General features: G+C 42.0%; 1 protein-coding gene across 31 annotated transcripts in view; it reads left to right on the forward strand.

Moving 5' to 3' along the window:
* The first annotated feature begins 11,948 nt into the window (after nucleotides 1-11,948).
* celf4 (CUGBP, Elav-like family member 4) overlaps nucleotides 11,949-20,470 on the forward strand; it is an 80,663-nt gene continuing 72,141 nt past the window's right edge. For all 31 annotated transcript variants that reach the window (XM_040159267.1, XM_040159287.1, XM_040159273.1 and 28 more), the window contains exon 1: nucleotides 11,949-12,225. In XM_040159267.1, the coding sequence (XP_040015201.1) occupies nucleotides 11,949-12,225 (277 nt within the window). The remainder of the gene's footprint in view (nucleotides 12,226-20,470) is intronic.

The raw sequence follows: 20,470 nt of genomic DNA on the forward strand, positions 1-20,470 counted from the left end.
CTAAAAATTTGTGTATATTTCGTAGAAATTAGGCCGTATTTAGGGATTAAGAAAGAGGCTTTCCTGCAACAATGGAAGTAAATGAAGCGCCGAAAGTTAGAAAAACAATTCCTGCAGGTGCCCCAACTTTGATGACTTACAAACCCTCTGACTGTACAAAGGCAGTGTTGGAACAAACTGTGTTATTACACCATCCGATGCATTATTAGGACAATACTGTGCTGCAGGAAGTGGTACTGTATATTGCTATCAGAATGGTGGGAAACAGGCAAGTAACAAAGGAAGACAGACTGGTTCGTTGGGGGGTTCATCCTACAGCAAGATAATGACCCAAAACATTAGAAGAAAAGAACCAGACTGGGACTTTCACGTCATGGAAGACCAGCTCAGTCTCCAGACCTAAACCCCATGGAGCTGTTTCGGGATGAATTGGACAGAAGGTGAAATCAAAGCAAACTACATGTATGGACATCACAGTTGGTTTAATAATTACAGTTGCTACTAATGCAATTCATTTGGTGTTAAATTTAAGTTTGCATGCAATCATTAATTTGGACAGCTGAAATTTGCAAAATGATAACACATTGCGATCATATTATCACAGCACGCTTGCACTAAAAGTTGGAAAATGATAATATTGAACTTAATTTTGTGCTTTCATGCCCTATGAAAATACAGTAAATACATTTACACAACTTCCTATTTGAAGTCATTGAACCATTCAGCATCAGCATGTTTGATATTATTGTAATTTCTTGCACAATCATACTTATTGGACAGAGCAAAGACTCACAAGCATCATTTTCATATCTGTATCCATTTGGAACGTGCTTCTTTTTTGTTGGATATAAATGAATGAGAGTGGAAGCATCAATTCCACAACATGCCTCAGAGACATCTGGTTCCCTGCAGGCTTTGCGTCAGAGCCGTACTTCCAGGCAGGTGCATTCCCTTTGTGTTTGAGACGGGAGAGCAGAGTACTGTGGTGTAAAGGAGATCGATCCACCCAGGGAAGTGTTGTCTCTGCCTCTGCATGACATGAGGGTCTAACATAAAGGGAGAGGTCGCAGAGCTAGAGTCAGGCTGACGCACCTGTGTCCATTAGGCATGTGTGTGTAGGGGCGCGCATACTGTATACACACATGCACACATAGACGCAAACTTATACATATAACTTACCAACACTCATCCTCTAGTACACATTAAAACTTAAGGAATTCCATAATTTTAAAATTTTTATATTAAATTTGTTTGCAAATCTTGGCTTACCAGACTTAGTTTTTAAAATAGCTTAATTTTTATGTTTTTCTAATAATAATGTTTTCCTTTCAGATTGTGGATTGTGGATGCTGCTATATTTCCTAGCAGCATCCCCCCAGTTAACTTGCCTACGATTCAACACCTCAGTAATGAGGTCTAGGTGGGTAATTAACAACAGCACCACGTCACATTTTTCTTTCTTTAAGCTGTAGGGCATATAATGAGGTGAAAGTAGCATTTCTCACACAGTATTTTGCTTTTTAAAAACAAATTATGTACTCATTGTAATTACACAAAGTGTATCTGATGTGTAGAATGTTAACATACAAACCATAAAGTATCATTGTTTAGATGCACTGCCTGTATGTTAGCAGCTCCCATAGAACTGATCAAACTTTGTCTTTTCATGCAAACCACTCTAAAAAGTGATTTCAGGATGTATAGTTAATGCAGTTAGTATATAACTGTTACAGTTTCTAACACCGTATACTTAATACATTTGTTTTGTCAGCTGAATGAGTGAGTTGCAAAGAAAGATAGTGTGACGGCAACACTGAACCTAGCCCCTGTGATGTGTCTTTCCCTGTGGGCTTACTATATCCAGATTAAGGGGGAGTTCACAGATAGGCGACAGGCTCCAGCACCCATATCCAATCGGACGGTTCCCTCAGGGGAACCATGTGGTGCACACATATGTGGCCACAGCCTCACAGCATGACACCACAGTGTCCTCCAGGAGTCCTCCACAAGGATCATGGGAAGCTGTGAGCGGGAGTGCAGCATTTTGAGTTAACAGTGGGTGATGTATTTTAAGATTAGGCAATGAATTTATGAACATATATGTGAAAAAAATATTTCATGGTTTTTATTATGGTCGTGCTGCAGCATGAGAATAAGTACGGAGACAAGGGGAGGAGGGAGGGAGCGTACTCATGTGCGTCGTCTGCCTTTTCGAAGACTCATACTCTTCAAGGCTCTCCTTCCTTCTGCTCAAAAGCCTTTCTGAAAGTCTATTTGTAACACTGCTTACTTCTTTTTCCGCTCCCTTTATCCGACAACACAATGTGGGTGCTGTATCCACGTCTCTGTGCTTTGTAATGAATATGTGCATGTGTCTGTGTCTCTGTGGAAATGCTTTATGTGGTCCACATGTGTGCAGCACTGCCAGCTGAAGAATGAGTCATATTTTCTCCATCAAAAGGAGACACAAACTGTATAATGTACATCCAACTTCTGACTAAGATATTTAGGAACAGCTTTCTCTTTTTCTCTCTCTTCCTTTCTGAACTGCATTATGAAATTTCTCCATATATATACATATATACACACACACACACACACATATATATATATATATACCTTTCCACGGTTTTAGGACTACATTACATTTTATGAAAAACCTCACACAATGAAATATCGGGCCCTAGAAAACCAAATAACCCACCACCACTCCCAGAGCCATCACACTTGATCCGTGCATGAATGAATCACACTATGCTACCATTTTCTTCTCATCTCCCTTCCTGGCCCCTACAGAACCGGAGCAAAGCCATAGCTCATATTTTCACTGACAAAAGAGGTGACAGTGAAAGGAAAATGAAAAGGCTATAATAAATGCTACGGAAGAGGTACAAGGAAGAGAGTGCAGTGTTTGAAAACGGTAACCTTTTTCAGATACTGATTTAGTATTCATTATTAATGACCTTTCCCTACCTGAGCAACGCTGTTGCCAGGAAGCCCCTTCATGTTTGTGTCTGGCAGAAGCTGGGGGCAGACGCTAAGGCCTTGTTCAGACTTGTTGGCTGATGGATTTCTACGCTTTGTATGCATCTTTCGTACGAATACTTTAATTTGTTCCCCCAAGTCCACATGATAAGTAAAGAATAGTATGAACATAGTGGGTAAGATATCAAAGTTCAGAGAGGCATGCTAAACACAAATTAGGGGTCAGACAGGCAGGATTGGTTTTTCAGTACTTACGTTGTCTGCTTCTTCCCTGGCAGGAAAGAAGACAGGCAGAGCAGGATACAGGCAGAAGGGAAGACAGGCAGTCTTCCCTCCCTCACTCTTCTTGCATTTACCGCCTTCTATCTCATCAAAAAGCATTCTCATGCTAATTGAACTTAAAGAGCAACCATGCGTAGAGCACAGTGTTAGTGTGCGCCTGTGGATGTGCAGGCCCGTGTGTGTGTGCTTGTGAGCTCGAACAATCACCTCAAATGTGTTCATCCAGGCTCGATATTCTATTCACAGTGCCTACACACTGACAATCATTCCTACACTGTGAAAGACATACTCCTAAGCACATTCAAACTTCACTGCCAGGCAGTACAGTAAAACTGATCTATCTATCTATCGCTCCACCTGTCTGTTTATCTAGCAATCCCTTCCATCATTCTGTCATCCTTTTGTCTGTCTACCTCCATTCATCTGTCATTATCAGACAAAAAATGTAACATATACTTCCTCTCCCTAGCCGATAAGACTCTACACATCACTCAGGAGCAAACCATGGGGGCCCCGGAAAGACACACACACGCACCAAACTCTGCAAGAACTCACCTCAATTACACCATTATTTCTTTTGTTGTCATTTTTCTGTCTAAGACTTGCAACATATTTCTATGCAGCCTCTTTAGTCACGCCAAATGCCAAATTATTGTGTTGCAATCATGGGCTCCTCTCTGTGCCAGGGATTTAACTGCACCGTCAATATTCGCTATCACTTCCCCTTAGCAGCTATAATTAGGCTGCTTACTGCGATGGTATGGTTAAGAACTTCAGCCAAAGTCTCACAGCCTTCTGTGAGAAGAGGGCTTTGAGGAAAACAATTAAAAGATCTTGTTTTGCCGTCATCAACTAGTGCATGGGGCTGAAGACTTGCCAAACCAATGTGGGTCATTGGTACTCAGTGGTTAATTTTCACGTTGGTTTTGTCACAGAAGGCATGCTTTAGGAGCGCAATGGAGTGGGATACCACTGAAGAGGTTCAGAAATATAACAGTTTTCTAATGGACCATATTCGTCCTATGGGTATCCAAAATAAAGACAATGGTAACATTTTACTTTAATGTCATAATCCTTAAGATTTCAGTCCTGTTTGATCTCCTGACAGCTGTGGTCACAAGTGTGGTTTAATACTACAGGTCCCACAATTCTGGGGACAGCAAACACTCCTTGAGCTGCTACTTTTATCAGAAATACAACGGGAGCCAATTGCACCGCTGTTTTTTTATGTTCAGACTTAGCCTAGGTCTAACGTTTACTAAGTGGAGTTTGACGCAACACCAAATTAATAACAGGTTGCATCACACAAACTAGTTCCTACATAGAGATTAGCTATTACCTAATATTTATATCCAGTAACTGCCAGGTGTTTAGAGTGGTAATATGGAATACAGTCGACATACAGTATCTGACTGGTAACTTGATAAATGCTGTTTAATAATTATGTAAATGTTGAAGACGTATCCTAAAGCAAAGTTGCTGGTGCAACCCAATGTTTCCGTTTACAGTGCAACAAAACAAGCTCAGACTAAGTGCATGTAATGTAATGTTGTTCTAGGTATGCATGGGTAGGAAATTTGAATCCAAGGTGGGAATGGCAGACGCTGCCACTAATGATGAAATCTAGTATGGAAATGTAAATACTTTGAATGGCAGTTTGCTGAGAAAATGCTGCCCATAAATAGAATAAAAAATGGCAGCTGATTTGATGAAAATCATCAGGATTATAACTTTAACTAAGTCCCCCTATTTAGCATTGATAGGTTGTATGTAAACATTTAACACACAATTATAAACAGACATAAGGGCATTTTTAAGGTTTTATTAGTGTTTAGTATTTGCCAACAATTATAACCTCTCCTCTGAGAGCATATTTTATAAAATTACAACTGTGTTTTATCATATTGTAAGTAATTATCTGTGTAGACACCAGCCTCCACGGGTGCATGGGTGCCCACAGGAGGAGTTATAGTTAATCACAAAAACGTTACTAAACACTTATATCTGCTTACAACTACATTGTAGTGTGTAATAGACCATTTATTAAATGTTTTGTGTTAGCAAGAAGATCAGTGATGGATATCCATTATTGTCCTGTTTCCTGGTATTTTTGGACATGTGGCTCAGCAAAGAGGCTACCAGCCTTCAGTGTATAATTTATCTGTAAACCTGTCACTGCGGCATTGTTTCAGCTGTGTGTCTGTGTGTGTGTTTGTGGAAGGACGTTAGTAAATAAAATCTCAGCTTGACAAGGCCGATGGAATTTCTGGGTCACATGAACAAAGACAAGCTCATATTTGCTTTCGCATGTGTAACAATTGAAATCCAGTGATCAAAAATATAAGATACACATACTCATGAATGAGCACATGCACACAGTGTTCACACACACACACACACACACACACACACACACACACACACACACACACACACACACACACACACACACACACACACACACACACACACACATTCACACATATGCAATGACAAATAGACTACAGCTCATCCTTACTCTAGACATTTTTGGCCCAGGGGTGTACCGAGAACCAGGTGTTATCGCTCTCCCTTGTGAGTCTCACTTTCCTCCCCAGAGCAATTAATGACACAGTGGAGTCAGAAACTCTGGCCCCAGAATGGCTGCCTATCTTGAATGGAGGTGTCACATCACCCTGACAACCAGGTCAAGCCCTCGGAGTATCATCAGTGTGCGCCAACAAAGCCAGGGGTCAGAGTTCACCTCACCTCGTGACCTCTCTGTGGAATTGATCTGTTGTAGTGGAAATAGGATTTTGGTGCTGCATGATTCAGACAGCAGCCAGACATTGGAGACATATTCTGTCTTGAATGATTGACTAGATGACTCATGACATCAGACGCAACTATACGGTTTTATAGTCACAAAGGAACTGCAACAGAATTAGGTTAATTTTCTGTCATGTTTTCTAGTGTGAAAGCATGTGAGTGGGTGCATCTATGTGCCTAAAGCTGTGTTTATATGTGCACAGTGGTATGCTGGTGTATGTGTGATGTTGTCAAGAAGCTGGTGTTTGTCAAAGGCTTGTGTTTTCGGGGCAGCCACTCAGTCAAGGAGAGGAGCTGTCAGCTTGGCTGATCTTTGCAGCCGGCATTAGGCCCAAGCAGAGACGCCCACCCATGTCAAATGTCACAGCACTGATCTCTTTCCAATGCAGCCCAGGTACAACCGCAGGGGCAAGAGACAGACAACCCCTCACCCCCCATTACTCCACAGAATGAGATTCCCAGGAGACTCTACCATTCACAAATCAACAGCATTTATTTTAATGAAAACCATAACATCTTGTCATTATTGTTTTGTGCTCAGCTGTACGCTCGTTTTAGTAATTTTGGGCAGCATGTGTAATGTAGCAATTTTCCAATTCTCACAGAGAAATAGCAACTGTACGCCTGTTAATATCATGCACTGCAGCACCATTTAAACTTGGTTAAACTTGGTTTGTATAACTGTTGAAAGTTATTTGTATTTCCTCGGGTCACTGGAGTGTGATGCCTTGCATACTTAAATTATACAATATGTTAAATGTGTGTAGCAATACTTTATGGACCTATACATATGCACTAATTTTATCAAGCCCATAATTTCTTACAGTATCATCTCTGTTTGTATTAAACTAAACAAAGGCTGTAAGACATGCTTAGTCCACAGATCTGCTGGAAGGATATTTTGCAAATTATTTTAATGGTTCTAATGTGTTACTGAATGCATTTGTGCCTTTGTTTGTTTTTGCCCAAGGGGAGATAACACACTGCCTCTCATCCCAGTGTCAACAAACTTCCACCGTAAGACTGTTCATTCCACACATGACCCAATAAAATACATTTTTCCTCAGGAAATTAAGAAATATTCCATCTCCCAATTACCAGCTATGTTTGTATGTGTTTCTGCATATTTGTGTGTCCTTCCTTATTTATGCCTTCATAAACAAATTATTTTTAAATGTAAATTGGATGTGAATCTTTGCATATAATGAATATGATCATTCCACATGTTACACATAAATAAAATCATTAAGCCAGACAGATGTAGTATATGTCGAGAATGCTGTGTGCTTTTTATAAGACAGCATATACACATTTTAAATTACTGCAGTAATTTTTTTTCTTGGCACATTCCCTCCAAACTCTAACAAATTGGTGTTAATCAAGTTAAAGGAGACCTTCCTGCCCTCCTCGTCCCTCTAAACTTTCTGAGCATTTAGTCATGCACCTGCCATTTTCTCATTCCTTTGCGCTCTTCCCCCTAAATTACTGGAAGGTGATATACAGCCTGGGTGTCCCAAGGCTACAGGAGATTTAGAACGTTGTGCCATATGAAGGAGAGGTGAGAAAAGACATTACTATGCAGAATAGGTAATATTGAAAACGCCAGAGCTCTTTATGGTGCCCCATGCAGATTATCAATCTATTTGTGTAACTTGACTACCCAGAATTTCATTTCCCTTTTCATTTATTTGCCTTGCTGCAACCGTTTACAGTGCCGAAACTGAAAATTGAAGCCATGACAAGCAAGAGAGCAATATTCCAAGGGCAAAATAGGCCTCTTCTTGCTGTATGATTGCAAAGGTTCAATTTTGGGCGGGGTGGATAGCAGGGTGAATGAAGTGACCTCTTTTTCATGAGCTCAGTAGAATATTCTGAGAAAGGCAGTGTGTCCACATATGGTCATTTACACTGTGTTCATAGAGCCTTCTTTTAGGCCTTAAGCTTTGTTAAGTGTTCTTGGGAATTCACAAAGGTTTCCTGCTTTTTAAAGAAGCAACACTTGTTGGGATTGCCCTGTATTAAAGTCAGCACCATTTATTACCATTGCTGTTAGTTAGTTTCAGCACCAATTACAGAGGCTTAACTCGCTCAGTATCTCTCTGGATAAAAGCCCTTTGATGGTGCTGTCTTACAATTGCAATCTAGTCATTATGATGGCTGTAAATATTAATAAAGTCCAACCTTGATTTATTCCACTAAGGAGCTTTGGAAAATAGATAATTATTTATATTTGTAGAAATGAAATCATTTGATTGCATGAAACAGATTTTGGGGGGGAATATCAAATTATTTGACAGACTGGGTGCCTTGCTCTCAGCACGCCTGTGCAGTGGGCACAAATGATTTGCAGGCGCTACACAGTCATATTTGAGTAGGTCTATACCCAAACGAACTGAAATAAGTACCATTAGGGGGGCGAAGAGACACACTGTTACACGTCTTGCTCGTTAATTGCGTGTTATTATTATCAGTTCGATGGGCTCAGTCACCGAAGCCGTTTCACTCCGGGCGACACTGAAAACACTTCATAGTGGCTCCCAGGTAGGTTGTGTGACGAGACAGACCGTGAGGGAACCATCGTGGTGCCATACCTTACATAATCATCGCGGCAGTACCCACTGAACATAATTACTATGATTTGTGCCCTCCCATTTCGCCCTTGTATTAAAAAATATTGCTGGAGGTAAGTCAGGCGTGAGCGCAGGCAAGGCTGCTGTGGTGAATGGAGTGTGGCCCCGAGGGAAAGGTTGGAGAGCAGAGAACAGTGTCACGCCAAAGAAAGCCAAGTCCCCCCCTACCCCCGCTGGGGCCCGGTCATGCCGTGAGAACGGGATGACATTACCGGGCCATTTAGCTGGTGGAAGAGTAAAAAGAGGTGCGAGAAGCACCGAGTGTGTCGCTTTTGTTATTTAATGGTTGGCTAATGTCTAGGCAGAGGGGGGTATGCCTCATAGCCAAAAATGAAAATAAATAGGTCAACATTATGAGCCTTGGATGTCGCTGCTAGACTGTGAGGCCTTTAGGGTGCATAGTTTAACTGAAGACAGTGAAGCATAACTGGAGTACACTAACATTTTATTTTGCTCATCACCTGAGAATGGTTCTATGTCTCGTGGCTCACATATCCGACATTTTACCCTTTGGTGATATTTGAATATGACATACCCTATATCATATATAGGGCTCGTATTGCTGCCTTCACTTTGGCAAGAGCCAAATACTCTGCATGGTCTTACACGTGGCTTTGTGTGTGTTGGTGTGTGAAACCCAGTCCCTCTATTCCATACACCGTGGATCAAAATGTACTGCATATGGATCGATAAATGGATGTTATTTGTCGTGTCATTCTGTGTGAGAGTGGGGCCACAGGTTGACCTACATGAGGAAGTACAATACTACTTTCAGTTCGTGTTTTCCATATCATTTAAAAGGACTGCCCAGTTTGAGACACAACTGACAGCGCTGTCATACCTCCACTGGGACTGACTCAGTTTCCACAGGCTATACTTTGCTACCGTTTAAATGGCATTCATCAAACTCAGTGGGAATAGCAGCACTCATATCATTTACAAATTGCCCTGACCACGGGCATTGTAGTTGTCCTTTGGGAATAGAGATAAACAATATGAACTGACTCCCAGATGAATACAACAGAATAGCCAATGATCTTCACTGTGAGGCCATGCCGGTGCTCAGGCCAGTATGAATTGAATGTGACATTGCTCATTGTATATCCAAAAGACGTTTCTGACATTATAAATTGTACCCACGTTGACAGTGACTGTTCAAATCTACTGTCCCTCCATTTCCATCTTCTTCAGGTCACTATATTCGGAGCTGTGTAACCTCACAGATCAGGGTTAAAACAGACTCCTGTTTGTGGCTATGGGAGTCAGTTGGTGTTCATTGCCATATAGTAAAGAGCAATCTGCCCTGGGGTGCGGTGCTGAAAAGCTAATATGTTGAACCTGAGAAAGCAGACGTTTCTCTCTTTTTTCTACCCCAATAAGGAATTCTCAGTCGATTTTTTTTATCCATCGTCATTTGAGTCAGTCACAGACACAAACGTGCTTTTAATTTATTCGAATTATGTATCTAAGCGTCTTAGACCTTCCATTCTAAGTGGTATTTAATATCAATACCTAACTCACTCAAACTAAGATTTTCATAAATCAGGGGCTGTGAAAGTAAGCAGAAGGGCCACTCTCTTATTGGTTTAGAAATTGTTTGGTTGATGCCTATGGGCCTACAGTAACCTCAAAATTAATCTGATGAGGAAACTGAATGAATGTTGGACGTCCTTCCAAATGAAATAGAAATAGCTGTTCATGTGTTTTTGCACTGCATTCACAGGTTTGAAATGGGGTGCCCCTGTGGGGGGTTTTTTAATCCTCAAATGCCTATCTCTTTTGGATGTTGAGGTTTTTTTCTTTTTGTCTTTCTGACAGTCTTCAGCACCTGAAGAAACCTAAAAGGGATACCGACATCGCTGAATGTGGTGGATTTCTGTGCATCTTGTCAATTTGTCTCACTCTTGTGTTATTTTTTGTTTGCTTGTTTTTTGTTGTTTTGGTTTTTTGTTTTTCGGGGGGGGGGGGGTTGTTTTGTTTTGTTTTGTTTTGTTTTTTTGTTTTTGCCTTCCATGTGCCCCCTCTCTGCGCCACTCGGCGGTGCTCACAGACTTCCCCTTTCTGGAAATCAAATGATCTAATCCACATGCCTTTGGAGACGGCAGGGGAAGCTAATAATACGTCGCCTCACCGTTGCAAGACCTGCGTTTGCTCTTAACAATAAGGAGCGGTCGGAAACGGTCGGAGGACTCCTCCGTCGGTGCGCTTTCGTTTCGCCCGTGGGACCGCATTTCAGCACCAGGGAGCTGTCCACTGGCCAGGATGCAGCGGTTGACTGCTGCCGCCGCCGTCGAGGACGAGAAGGGGCTATAAGATGACACGAAATGTGATTTAAGTACACAATCAAAACCTCCCGAGAGCGACAGCCACCTCCTCAATCACATCCTATCTGCAGCGAATGTTTATTTTTACATGAGTGGAAACATGCCGGGTGTAAATTGTCATCAAGTCAGTTTTACAGCGTATTACATTTGGGCTAATAAGAACAGTGTGCATGTCAGTCACGAAGTGATAAATTCCCGACTTCGTGGATGTGTAGTTATTTGCTCTGAGTAGGAGCACAAAGGACCGTATTCTCTATATTTCTCTATTTATAGACCCTCTCCCCTCGGTGGAACGTACCACTCGGTCTTCGCATAAGAACAGGGGGGAGAGAAAACGCTGGGTTTGACATATGCCGAGTTTATGGCGGCCCCCCTTTATTCAAACCTCCCCGCTCTTCTGGCAGAGATTGAACCGGTCCTGTCAGTTTAAACCGAGAAGACACCCATACAGACTCCTCAATGCAAAAAAATAAAAGGGTGCCAAGAAGCTGGGACGAGGGAACGTGGGTGTAAATAGACAGTGAACGCTCTCGGTCTCTCTCTCTCCCTCTCTCTCTCTTCTCTCTCTATCCCTCCCCCTTCTCTATCTCTCTCTTTCTCTGTGTCTCTCTTTTATGAAATCAATGAACGAGTTATTGGGTAGGACATAAATATAAGGAATCAAAGCCTCCACCGGGACCAACGGCTTTGCGCGCTTTTGATATGCGTCTTCGCCAAATGCTACATGTGTTTTCACATCAGTGTAAATATTGGCTTTGATAGGACGAGAGCGGAATCAGCTCTGGCACGGCTTGGTCCCGGAACCAAATTTTGACCAAGACTTCCACCAGCTTTTTTTTTTTTTTTCAACCTAAAACGATTCTCCACCATCAATATCTGCTGCTGTTGCACCCATCCCAACTCACTGGCCGGTCCGAAGATGGCAACTTTAACCAACGGGCAGGTGGACGGCACGGTGCACGGCGTCGGTGTGGTCTCCGCCAGCACGAACGGGCTCGTGAACGGATTAAGCCACAGCCACAGCCCGGCGGGCTGCCCGGCCACCATCCCCATGAAGGACCACGATGCCATCAAACTCTTCATCGGTCAGATCCCCCGCAACCTGGACGAGAAGGACCTCCGGCCCCTCTTCGAGGAGTTCGGCAAGATCTACGAGCTCACTGTGCTCAAGGACCGATTCACGGGCATGCACAAAGGTTGGTTATGCCCATGTTCCCTGAGACAACTACGGCTCTACTTGTTTTTCTCAGGGCAAATTCTGTCACACATTGGCGAGAGTGAGGCTCCTAATTCGTGCATGATTTGATATAGAACTGCACGATTGTTGGCAAATGGTGCGATTAGCTGTAGTGCTGAAGCCCGAGTGACTTTAAGCAGCATATGTTGTTGTTGGCTTGAGGCACCCAAAAATGATTTTTTTTTTAATTTTTATTTTTTTTTAATTTAGACTTGTCATGGGTTCTGAAATTCAGTGCATCATTTTTTTTTAATTTTTTTTTTTTTTTAAACCTTACTCAGCAAACATATTCAAGCACCAGAGTGTCACGAATCGGGAGTCACGACGGCATGAATTTATGTAGGGTGATATTAGGAGGAGCAATGTTCCTATTCGGGCAGAGTGCACAGGAGTATTCACGCATCTAGTCCGGCGGTTGTAAACCTGCTTTCATTCACTACAGCTCTAAATCCAGGCCATTAACCTCACGTTTTCACGTTGCAATAGCGGGGAGACTGTGTTTGATTGCCCGCAGCACAGTACCACACTCTGTTGCCCGTAACTCTCTCAGTGTGTGTGTGTGTGTGTTTGTGTGTGTGTGTGTGTGTGTGTGTGTTTGTTGGGGGTGGTTTTTTTTTTTTTTTTTTTGGGGGGGGGCGTAGTCGCGCGTGCACGTGTGTACACACGTGTGCAACACAGAGGGAGTAGGCCTATGAATATATATCGTACTTTTCTACAGCCTTTAAGGTTTCTAAGATTTTCAGTTGGCCACAATTATTCCTCCCTGAAAATGAAAAAAAATACAAATATTTTAATATTTCTATAACTTTCTAACCGTGTACAGTTTATTCCCCAGGTCTATTTTTACAACTTTTCCTGGTGTCTGGCTGACTGACACAGAGCTGATCTCTTTCTTATAGCGTTGATGCCAGTGAATTATCATAAACTTTTGGTGTGACAATATTACATGGCCTCGTGGTGTAATATTAACGACCAGCCTTTCACTTTTGGTGCTTTAACCTTGTATTTTATTTTCTACTCTCAAGGGAAGGGTCATTCTCTGCAAATCACCATCTAACGAGAGGTCACTAATTGATCTGCTATACTTGCAGGACATCTCCCACGGGAGCAAAGTACATTAAGAAGGAGCTATTATCACTTTTTGGGAACCCCCTCCCCCCTTTAAAGCCTCTTCTGCCCCATGTAAACAATGTGTGACATGCACCATGTGTCAGGAAATGATTATGATATACAAATAATTCCAAAGGGTGGAGATTGTCTGCAGGCATAGGGGAAACCAAAGAGGGCTGGAAGGGAAAAGGGGGGGGTTATCTCTTATTAATAGCCCAGCTGTAGTGGCGACTCCCTGTTGGACAGTTAATCACCAGTGGGCCCAGAACTATAGGCACGGCTCGCCAGCTGATTCTAAGAACTGTCTCCTCACCGCAATATACAGCCCTGCTTCCCGGGCTGGGCCCCCGCTTTCATTAGCAAGCCCCCACTGCGCTCATATTTTAACTAGCTGGAGGCAACAGCTACTCCCTGGCTCACCAGCTCGCTGGCTCAGTGCAAGCTGTTTGAAGGCTGCGTTCCCCACACAGACTCCTAACACCTTCCTACGGTTTCCATAGAAGATTCCCAAATTAGCAGTAAAAGACAACACGTCCCACAAATAACAGGCAAAGTGACTGACTGTGTACACTGTCGTCATACTGGTTTTATTGAAGACTACACACCATAACATGAAACAGGTAGGGTATGTCATCACAGCAAGAGTTTGAGACAAGAGTAAACACACTTACAAACAATTATACAAATATTTGGAAGAAAAATAATTTATGCTCCATCTATTTTTTCTGTCTTGTAAAATTAAAGCTATTTAAATCCATCTTAACCATTATTGTTGATGACAATTTTGTGTCAAAACACATTCACTTGTGTACTTGGACTTACACTGACATGTTGTCTTTTCAGTGACAGTGCATCATGTTCTGTAATGGCTGTGGTAGTTAAAAAGCCTCAGCTTGAACCAGAGACTGTAGATGACCGACTGCCATTTCCTTTACAATTTAGTTCTACCTGTGTTTTTTTCAAATTGCACATTCTTGATAACTTTCATCACTAACAATGTAATACCTTATCTGGGGATTCTGTTGTGTTCATTTAACTTTACCCACAGAGACATGGCACTTTTGCAAAGAAATACGCATGGTTCTCGGCTAGATATTCGAGAGCTTTTTTTCTCTGCGGCAGGTAATAAAAGGCCCTCATCCTGTTCTGCTGTACATCACCAAGCCTAAAGAAACAGCCTTTGCTAGGGTAATGCTACCTCTGAAGAAAGAGACCCCTATTATAGCCATTGTCAGCCGTGCCTGTGATACTATTGCCATAACCCTCCCCATAATGACTCCATGTATCACTAGTAATCTAGTCTTTAGGATTCTGTCCCCTTGGAATGGAGGGGTGGAGGGAGCGGGGAGGAGGGGAGCATGGGACGGGGGTCTGCAGAGGCTGGGAGCGGGCGCAGGGACACCAGTGCAGGCCTACGTTCTCCCAGTGATTTTATTTCTCTCCCCTCTGCGACCGAGCCATGCTAATAGAGGCCATTTATAATGGTCACCGGCTGCTGCTGCTGCTGCTGCTGCTGCTGTTGCTGCTGCTGCTACCAAGCACAACGGGGCTGAGAGGCATGGCTAGCACAAAGAGCCAGCCCTCTGTCTTTCTCTTCTCCCTGGCAATGCAGCATTGGAGGTGGGGATCTATTCAAGAAGAGAATGTGTAGATATGATCGCTAGCGCAATTCATCAGCCTGATTCCATGTAATAATCACCGGGGCAATTGAGCTGTGATGATATGGGGAACACATTTATTAACTGAAGGTGTTGTCTGTTGTTTATTGCTGTCACATCTTCAGGCAGTATTGTGTTCCTAGCCAAACCTTTATTGTCTACATCCTAGTTTTTTCACAGGCAAATGCAAATGCAAGTGTCACCAAGTTTGTTTTACTGCTGTTGTTTCGTTTGCTGGTAATTTAATGCGAGTAATATATTTGTCCTTAGCCTAACCAAATACATTAGCAACAGCTCTCACTATAGGCTCAGACAGTTAAAGTGGTTACAAAGCCAGAGAGTGAGTCAAAGTCAAAGCAGGTGTCGAAACCTCATTTAAATTTGGGCCAGATAGTTCATTTTGACCTGCCAAGTGATGTTAACAAAATGTCACAGGTCTTTAGTTCAGATCACCTGCTTTTCAAAGGTTTTCTTCACTAACAAGCCACTAGTCCACTGTATGAAATGAACTGTGGTGATTAATGATTGACACCTTGGCTGTTACACCATTATATAATCTAGAAAAGGGTTATATGATCATATGAGGTTTAATATGTTTGACATCAAACAAGTGGAAACACAGCGTAATGACCAATAGTAATCTCATTTAAATTTACCCATACTGCAGATGTCTTATTCTACAGATGGGGGCTATAATCTGTGCAGGTCATAAAGGGAGTTACGGTTCCCACTGAAGGCCTGTGGTTTTGGTATTTCAGCCCTTTTAACTGAATATGTCAGGGAAGCAGGTTCAGAACAGATCATTGAGCTTATCGTGTTTGGTGAGGCCAGGAAGTCATGATGCCAAAAATATGAAACACTCATGCTGTGTTTTATTGCAGGCAATTAGGTGTTACAGGTTGCCATTAGAGAAGTACAGTCTGCAAAAAAGGAGAAGGATAAAACCAAATTTGGCTTTGAACAAAGAAAGAAAGAAGCGAGGCTATGTTTTTTTTCTCCGTCCTGCAGGTCTGCGTTAATGCAGCATGCGCTCCGGCCGAAAAATTTCACTCCAGTTGCATCATCCTCACTGTGGGATCCTTCTCTCTCCTCCTCTCGCATTTGGTTTGGAATGAATGTCTTTGTGTGTATCTATGAGTGAGTGTGTGTGTGTGTGTGTGTGTGTGTGTGTGTTTATGTGCTCCTCCTCTCCTCCCTGGCCCAGAATCCTCCACTCAGCTCAACTCAGGATGCACGCTCAGGCCCCACATTGTGCCCCATTTCTATGAAGAGGCATCGCAATCGATTTCGAGCATTTTGTCAGGGAGAAAGGCAACATGTGTCACAGAGGAGGTCGCTTCCTAAAGTACACTCGACCACCAGCGCAACACCGCACCCGCCACCCCTGTCCTGGCAGAGCCCAGAACTGCCAAGCAACAAGAGGGAAACAAGAGGCGGAGCCAGAGCAGGGAGTACAGTGAGTCTAATTTGTCAGGAGGACCGTTGTCAAGGCAGCACTGCTTCTGTTGTCCATTATTATTGGATGGGACTGTCAGATGGGGGCCGGCTGATGGCCGAGCAGGGAGCCAGTTAGTCACAGTGAGAGATGACCGCAACAAGCCAAAGGAGGGAGTGCTCATGGAACTCTTGCAAGGATTAGGATGCTAACGGCAGGTCTGGAGTCATGATGCCTGTCAGGGAGGTGGATTCCTCTGGCTCCTCTGACCTCAGCAATCCTCTCATTAAAACCACTGACCTTTACATACATAGAGAGAGGGACATAATGTTAAGTGATAGCTTTACCTAACCAATCATCTCATCTCACTTCTTACAGGCTGACTGAAACCAGCTGACACTCATTCAGCAAGCTCTCAGAAATTGCAAGTTTGGCACAACTATGCACAAGAGTATATGCACATACAGTTATACACTGTGTTCATTCAAAATCAACGTTGATTTAGCTCGAAATACTACACGTACATTGTCATTTAGGCTTGTCATTTGCATTAGCTTCACAGAAAACTTTTTGTGTTGATAGTTCAGGAGCATATGCATGCCTAGTATCATGCAGTAAAGTGGTCTAGTCAGCATATATCATATACGTATGTGCCAGTGTGTAGATAAAGGTTCCATATGGCAAAGTCATAGCTGGACTGTTGATGGCAGTGCTGACCTGTGGAGAAGCACATCACTGAAGATTTGTGGCTGTCGTTACAGGTCAGGAAGGCTGCTGATGTCAACAATTTTCATATAGATAGATAGATGTATAGATAGATACTGGGTCTGTGCAACAGCATTTTTTATTTTACTTTTCAAATGAATTTTACAAAGAGCATCGCTCCAGGTGTGTGAAGTTTTATCCCTGCCAAAACACCACAGACTATGTCAGAACATGGAGATCAATATTATATATATATATATATACAAAAGTGATCCATGATGTTTCCAACAATTTCTGACGCAGAAAAAATTACTGAAAAATGTATATGTACAGGGAAAAAGCTTTCATTCCTTCCTTTTGACACTGTTAAACTCCTCGGCCGACAGCCCAGAACTGGGTTAAAATAAAGTCCGCCTTAAATGTTTCATCAACATTTGCCCTTTTGTTTTCCATAACGAGAGGCTAAATAACTTGAACCAGCTTCCATCCTTTTATTTCCTTAGTCTTGCATTCCAATTGCCGTGTGCATTGCCCTGGTGTCTGGTGTACCATTCTTTCAGAGGATGAAAAAAAATATTTTTTTCGACAAATGCTCCTTGGAGAGGTAAATATTTTCTGTTTTCAAGGCTCTTACATCAGCTAAGTATTATTGTGCTTTGTGTTAAATTTTTAAAAAGTTGACCCTTTGGGCCTCTTCAATCTTTTAACTACCCTTAATACCACTTCCACACCCCCCTGCTTCAAATACCGGTGGCTGGTTCTAGAGATGGGGAATGCAATAGCTTTGAAATATTGGAAAGTCTTACATGTTTTTTTTTTAGTTTTACTTTTGTTCTAGTGATGGTTGCCATTATTTAGGTCTGTATTGCTAACACTAAGAACGTCCTGAAGGGAACAGCCCTGCTCTTTTTCAGCTTGATATGAATTTTTTTACATGAACATGGAGGATAATGTATATAAGCATGTTCACCTAGTTCTCCAACAACTTCTGCTACAGTGAACCTACATGTGATTTCTGTCTCTTTGTTATTTAACTCTGTATATGTTACATTTTGTGCCATTTCTGGATCTATTATCTGTGCCATGCACCATATATATACGGGCACCTTGCTCTATATGTAGTTATTTGTGTAAAAGGCTTAAAGACCATTTCCTTTGTTCAACAGTCAAGAGGTTATAAATCTCCTCTGTGTATGAACTTGGAAACCGATGTTTTGTCTTTTGGATTAGAGCTACTGGCTCCTTTTATCAAGCTTTGCACAGTCATGAGGCATTATTATAGGGAATATATAATATCCATGCCCAATATCTGTGTGTGCACAGCATATGTTTGTATTTATATGGATGTGAATACATTTTCTCCGAATTTTTTTCGCATGTGTTCATCCTAATGTGCTTATGTTTTGGATATATATGTGTGTGTATGCTGTGCTGCAGAGTAAAGTACTACATGTGCATATCATATAAATATTAGCCAAAGCTAAAGCAATATTTCATGTTAACTTTTAATGTTTAATTGTAACATTTATATTTTAGGCCCAAACCTGACTCAAACCGTCAGTATGCACATAAGCACAGGTCCACTTGCAGCCCTACTGCAGAGGCTTTCCACTAGGAAAGAGCAGCATGACACAGCAGCAATATGAGAAATAGAACCAAACTTTGCCACAGCTAATTGTGGCAGTGGCCCATTAATGCACATCCAGCAAGTATTAATTCTTGTTACATATTCTGCTCCAAATGTCTTTTATTCATTTCAAACTCCATGTAATATATTTTTTTCTGTTAATTCTATTTCTAATATTGTTGTCAAGGTCAAGTTTTGTTCAAATATTACAGAAAAAGCTAAATATTTTTATTACATTGCAAATAGATAGTGTAACAGTTCCTCAGTATTTCTCCCATAAACAATACATATACTTTCTATTACCTTTTTAGCCCATACAAAATTGTCTCACATAAACTAAACAAATCCTTCGGCTTTGGAGATTTATGGTTCATAGAAAGTTGATTTGATGTTTATTCTCAACCAAATTGCTAAACATAACTCGAAGTGGCGTATCTGGGTCTGCCTGCTGGGATACTCTAAAGCAGGGATTACGTGAGCCGTGTACTATTTGTCCCAGACAGAAAGCACGTCAAAGACTGTTGAGCATGTGTGACTTGTCAGGCCAGACACATATTTAGCCTTCTCTGTATGCATGCATACTCTGACGCTGTGCAATGACTGCCAGGTTTGAGTGTCCCTGATTCAATTCACTTTCTTCCCATCGAACTCCATGCCTGTTTCATGTTCCCCAATTAAAAATGCACCACGTTGACTTGTAAAAGGAAGGTGGGAATGGAGGTTAGGGCTTTTCAGAGATCCCTCTCAATTATTCAAGGCCAAGTTTGATTCAGAAAATGGAGGATTAATAAGTCATGCAGAAGTTTTCGAGGATTTCGGTAGCAAATGTAATGCAAGATTTTCTGATGAAATTAGCAGAAGCATCAACCAAAAAGAAATGTTGGTTGTAGATTACGTTTGACAGGTTTTTTGACTCCCAGAGTCAGCATCCTATATTTAAACTACTACTCCTCTTTATCAGCTGTAAAAGGAATATCTGAAGTTAGCAAATCAGTTCAGAGAAGATTTGTAATTGTTTTATATTTAAGAAATACGGTCAGTTGGCACAGCTCTGAATGACATAAGGCAACTCATCAGCTTTGAGGTTTATATTTCAAATTTCGTATTTGTTTCTGGATACCCGCTGGGTCCATATCATTCCATTTTCATTCCCCAAAAACTGTGCAGGTCAGTGTATTTTGCTATCAGACATTACCATTCAAATCATATTGGCATCACGTTGAGAGAAAGCACATCAAGGCTTTATCCTATCCTGCTGGTTGGAGAGCAGATAAACCAAAACATATCGCTGCAGAGGGAGATGGTGCAAGAGTGCGTAAAACGACAAGGAGCTCAAGACAGAGAGAAGGAGAGAGGGAAGGAGAATTAGAGAGATGTTGAAACACGGATGATGTAAGAGAATGCGAGAAAAGAGGCGAGGGAGATCCAGGGTAGAGAGTTCGCAGGGGGGTGTGTGGCGGGGGGTTGCACACGAAGAAGGAGAGAATATCAAGAGGCAGAGATATATACAAGAAAGAGAGCAGAGATTGTTAAGACAGGTGCAGACTAAAAATGGAGGCACAGAGAGATTGTTCAATGACAGGCACAGAGTGACCAAAAGGAAGAGGGAAAGGGGCTGTAAAGAAAAGACTTAAAAGCAGGAAAGGAAAACGACAGACAGAGTGAGAAG

Source organism: Xiphias gladius, chromosome 21, assembly GCF_016859285.1.
Source record: "Xiphias gladius isolate SHS-SW01 ecotype Sanya breed wild chromosome 21, ASM1685928v1, whole genome shotgun sequence".
NCBI lineage: Eukaryota > Metazoa > Chordata > Actinopteri > Istiophoriformes > Xiphiidae > Xiphias > Xiphias gladius.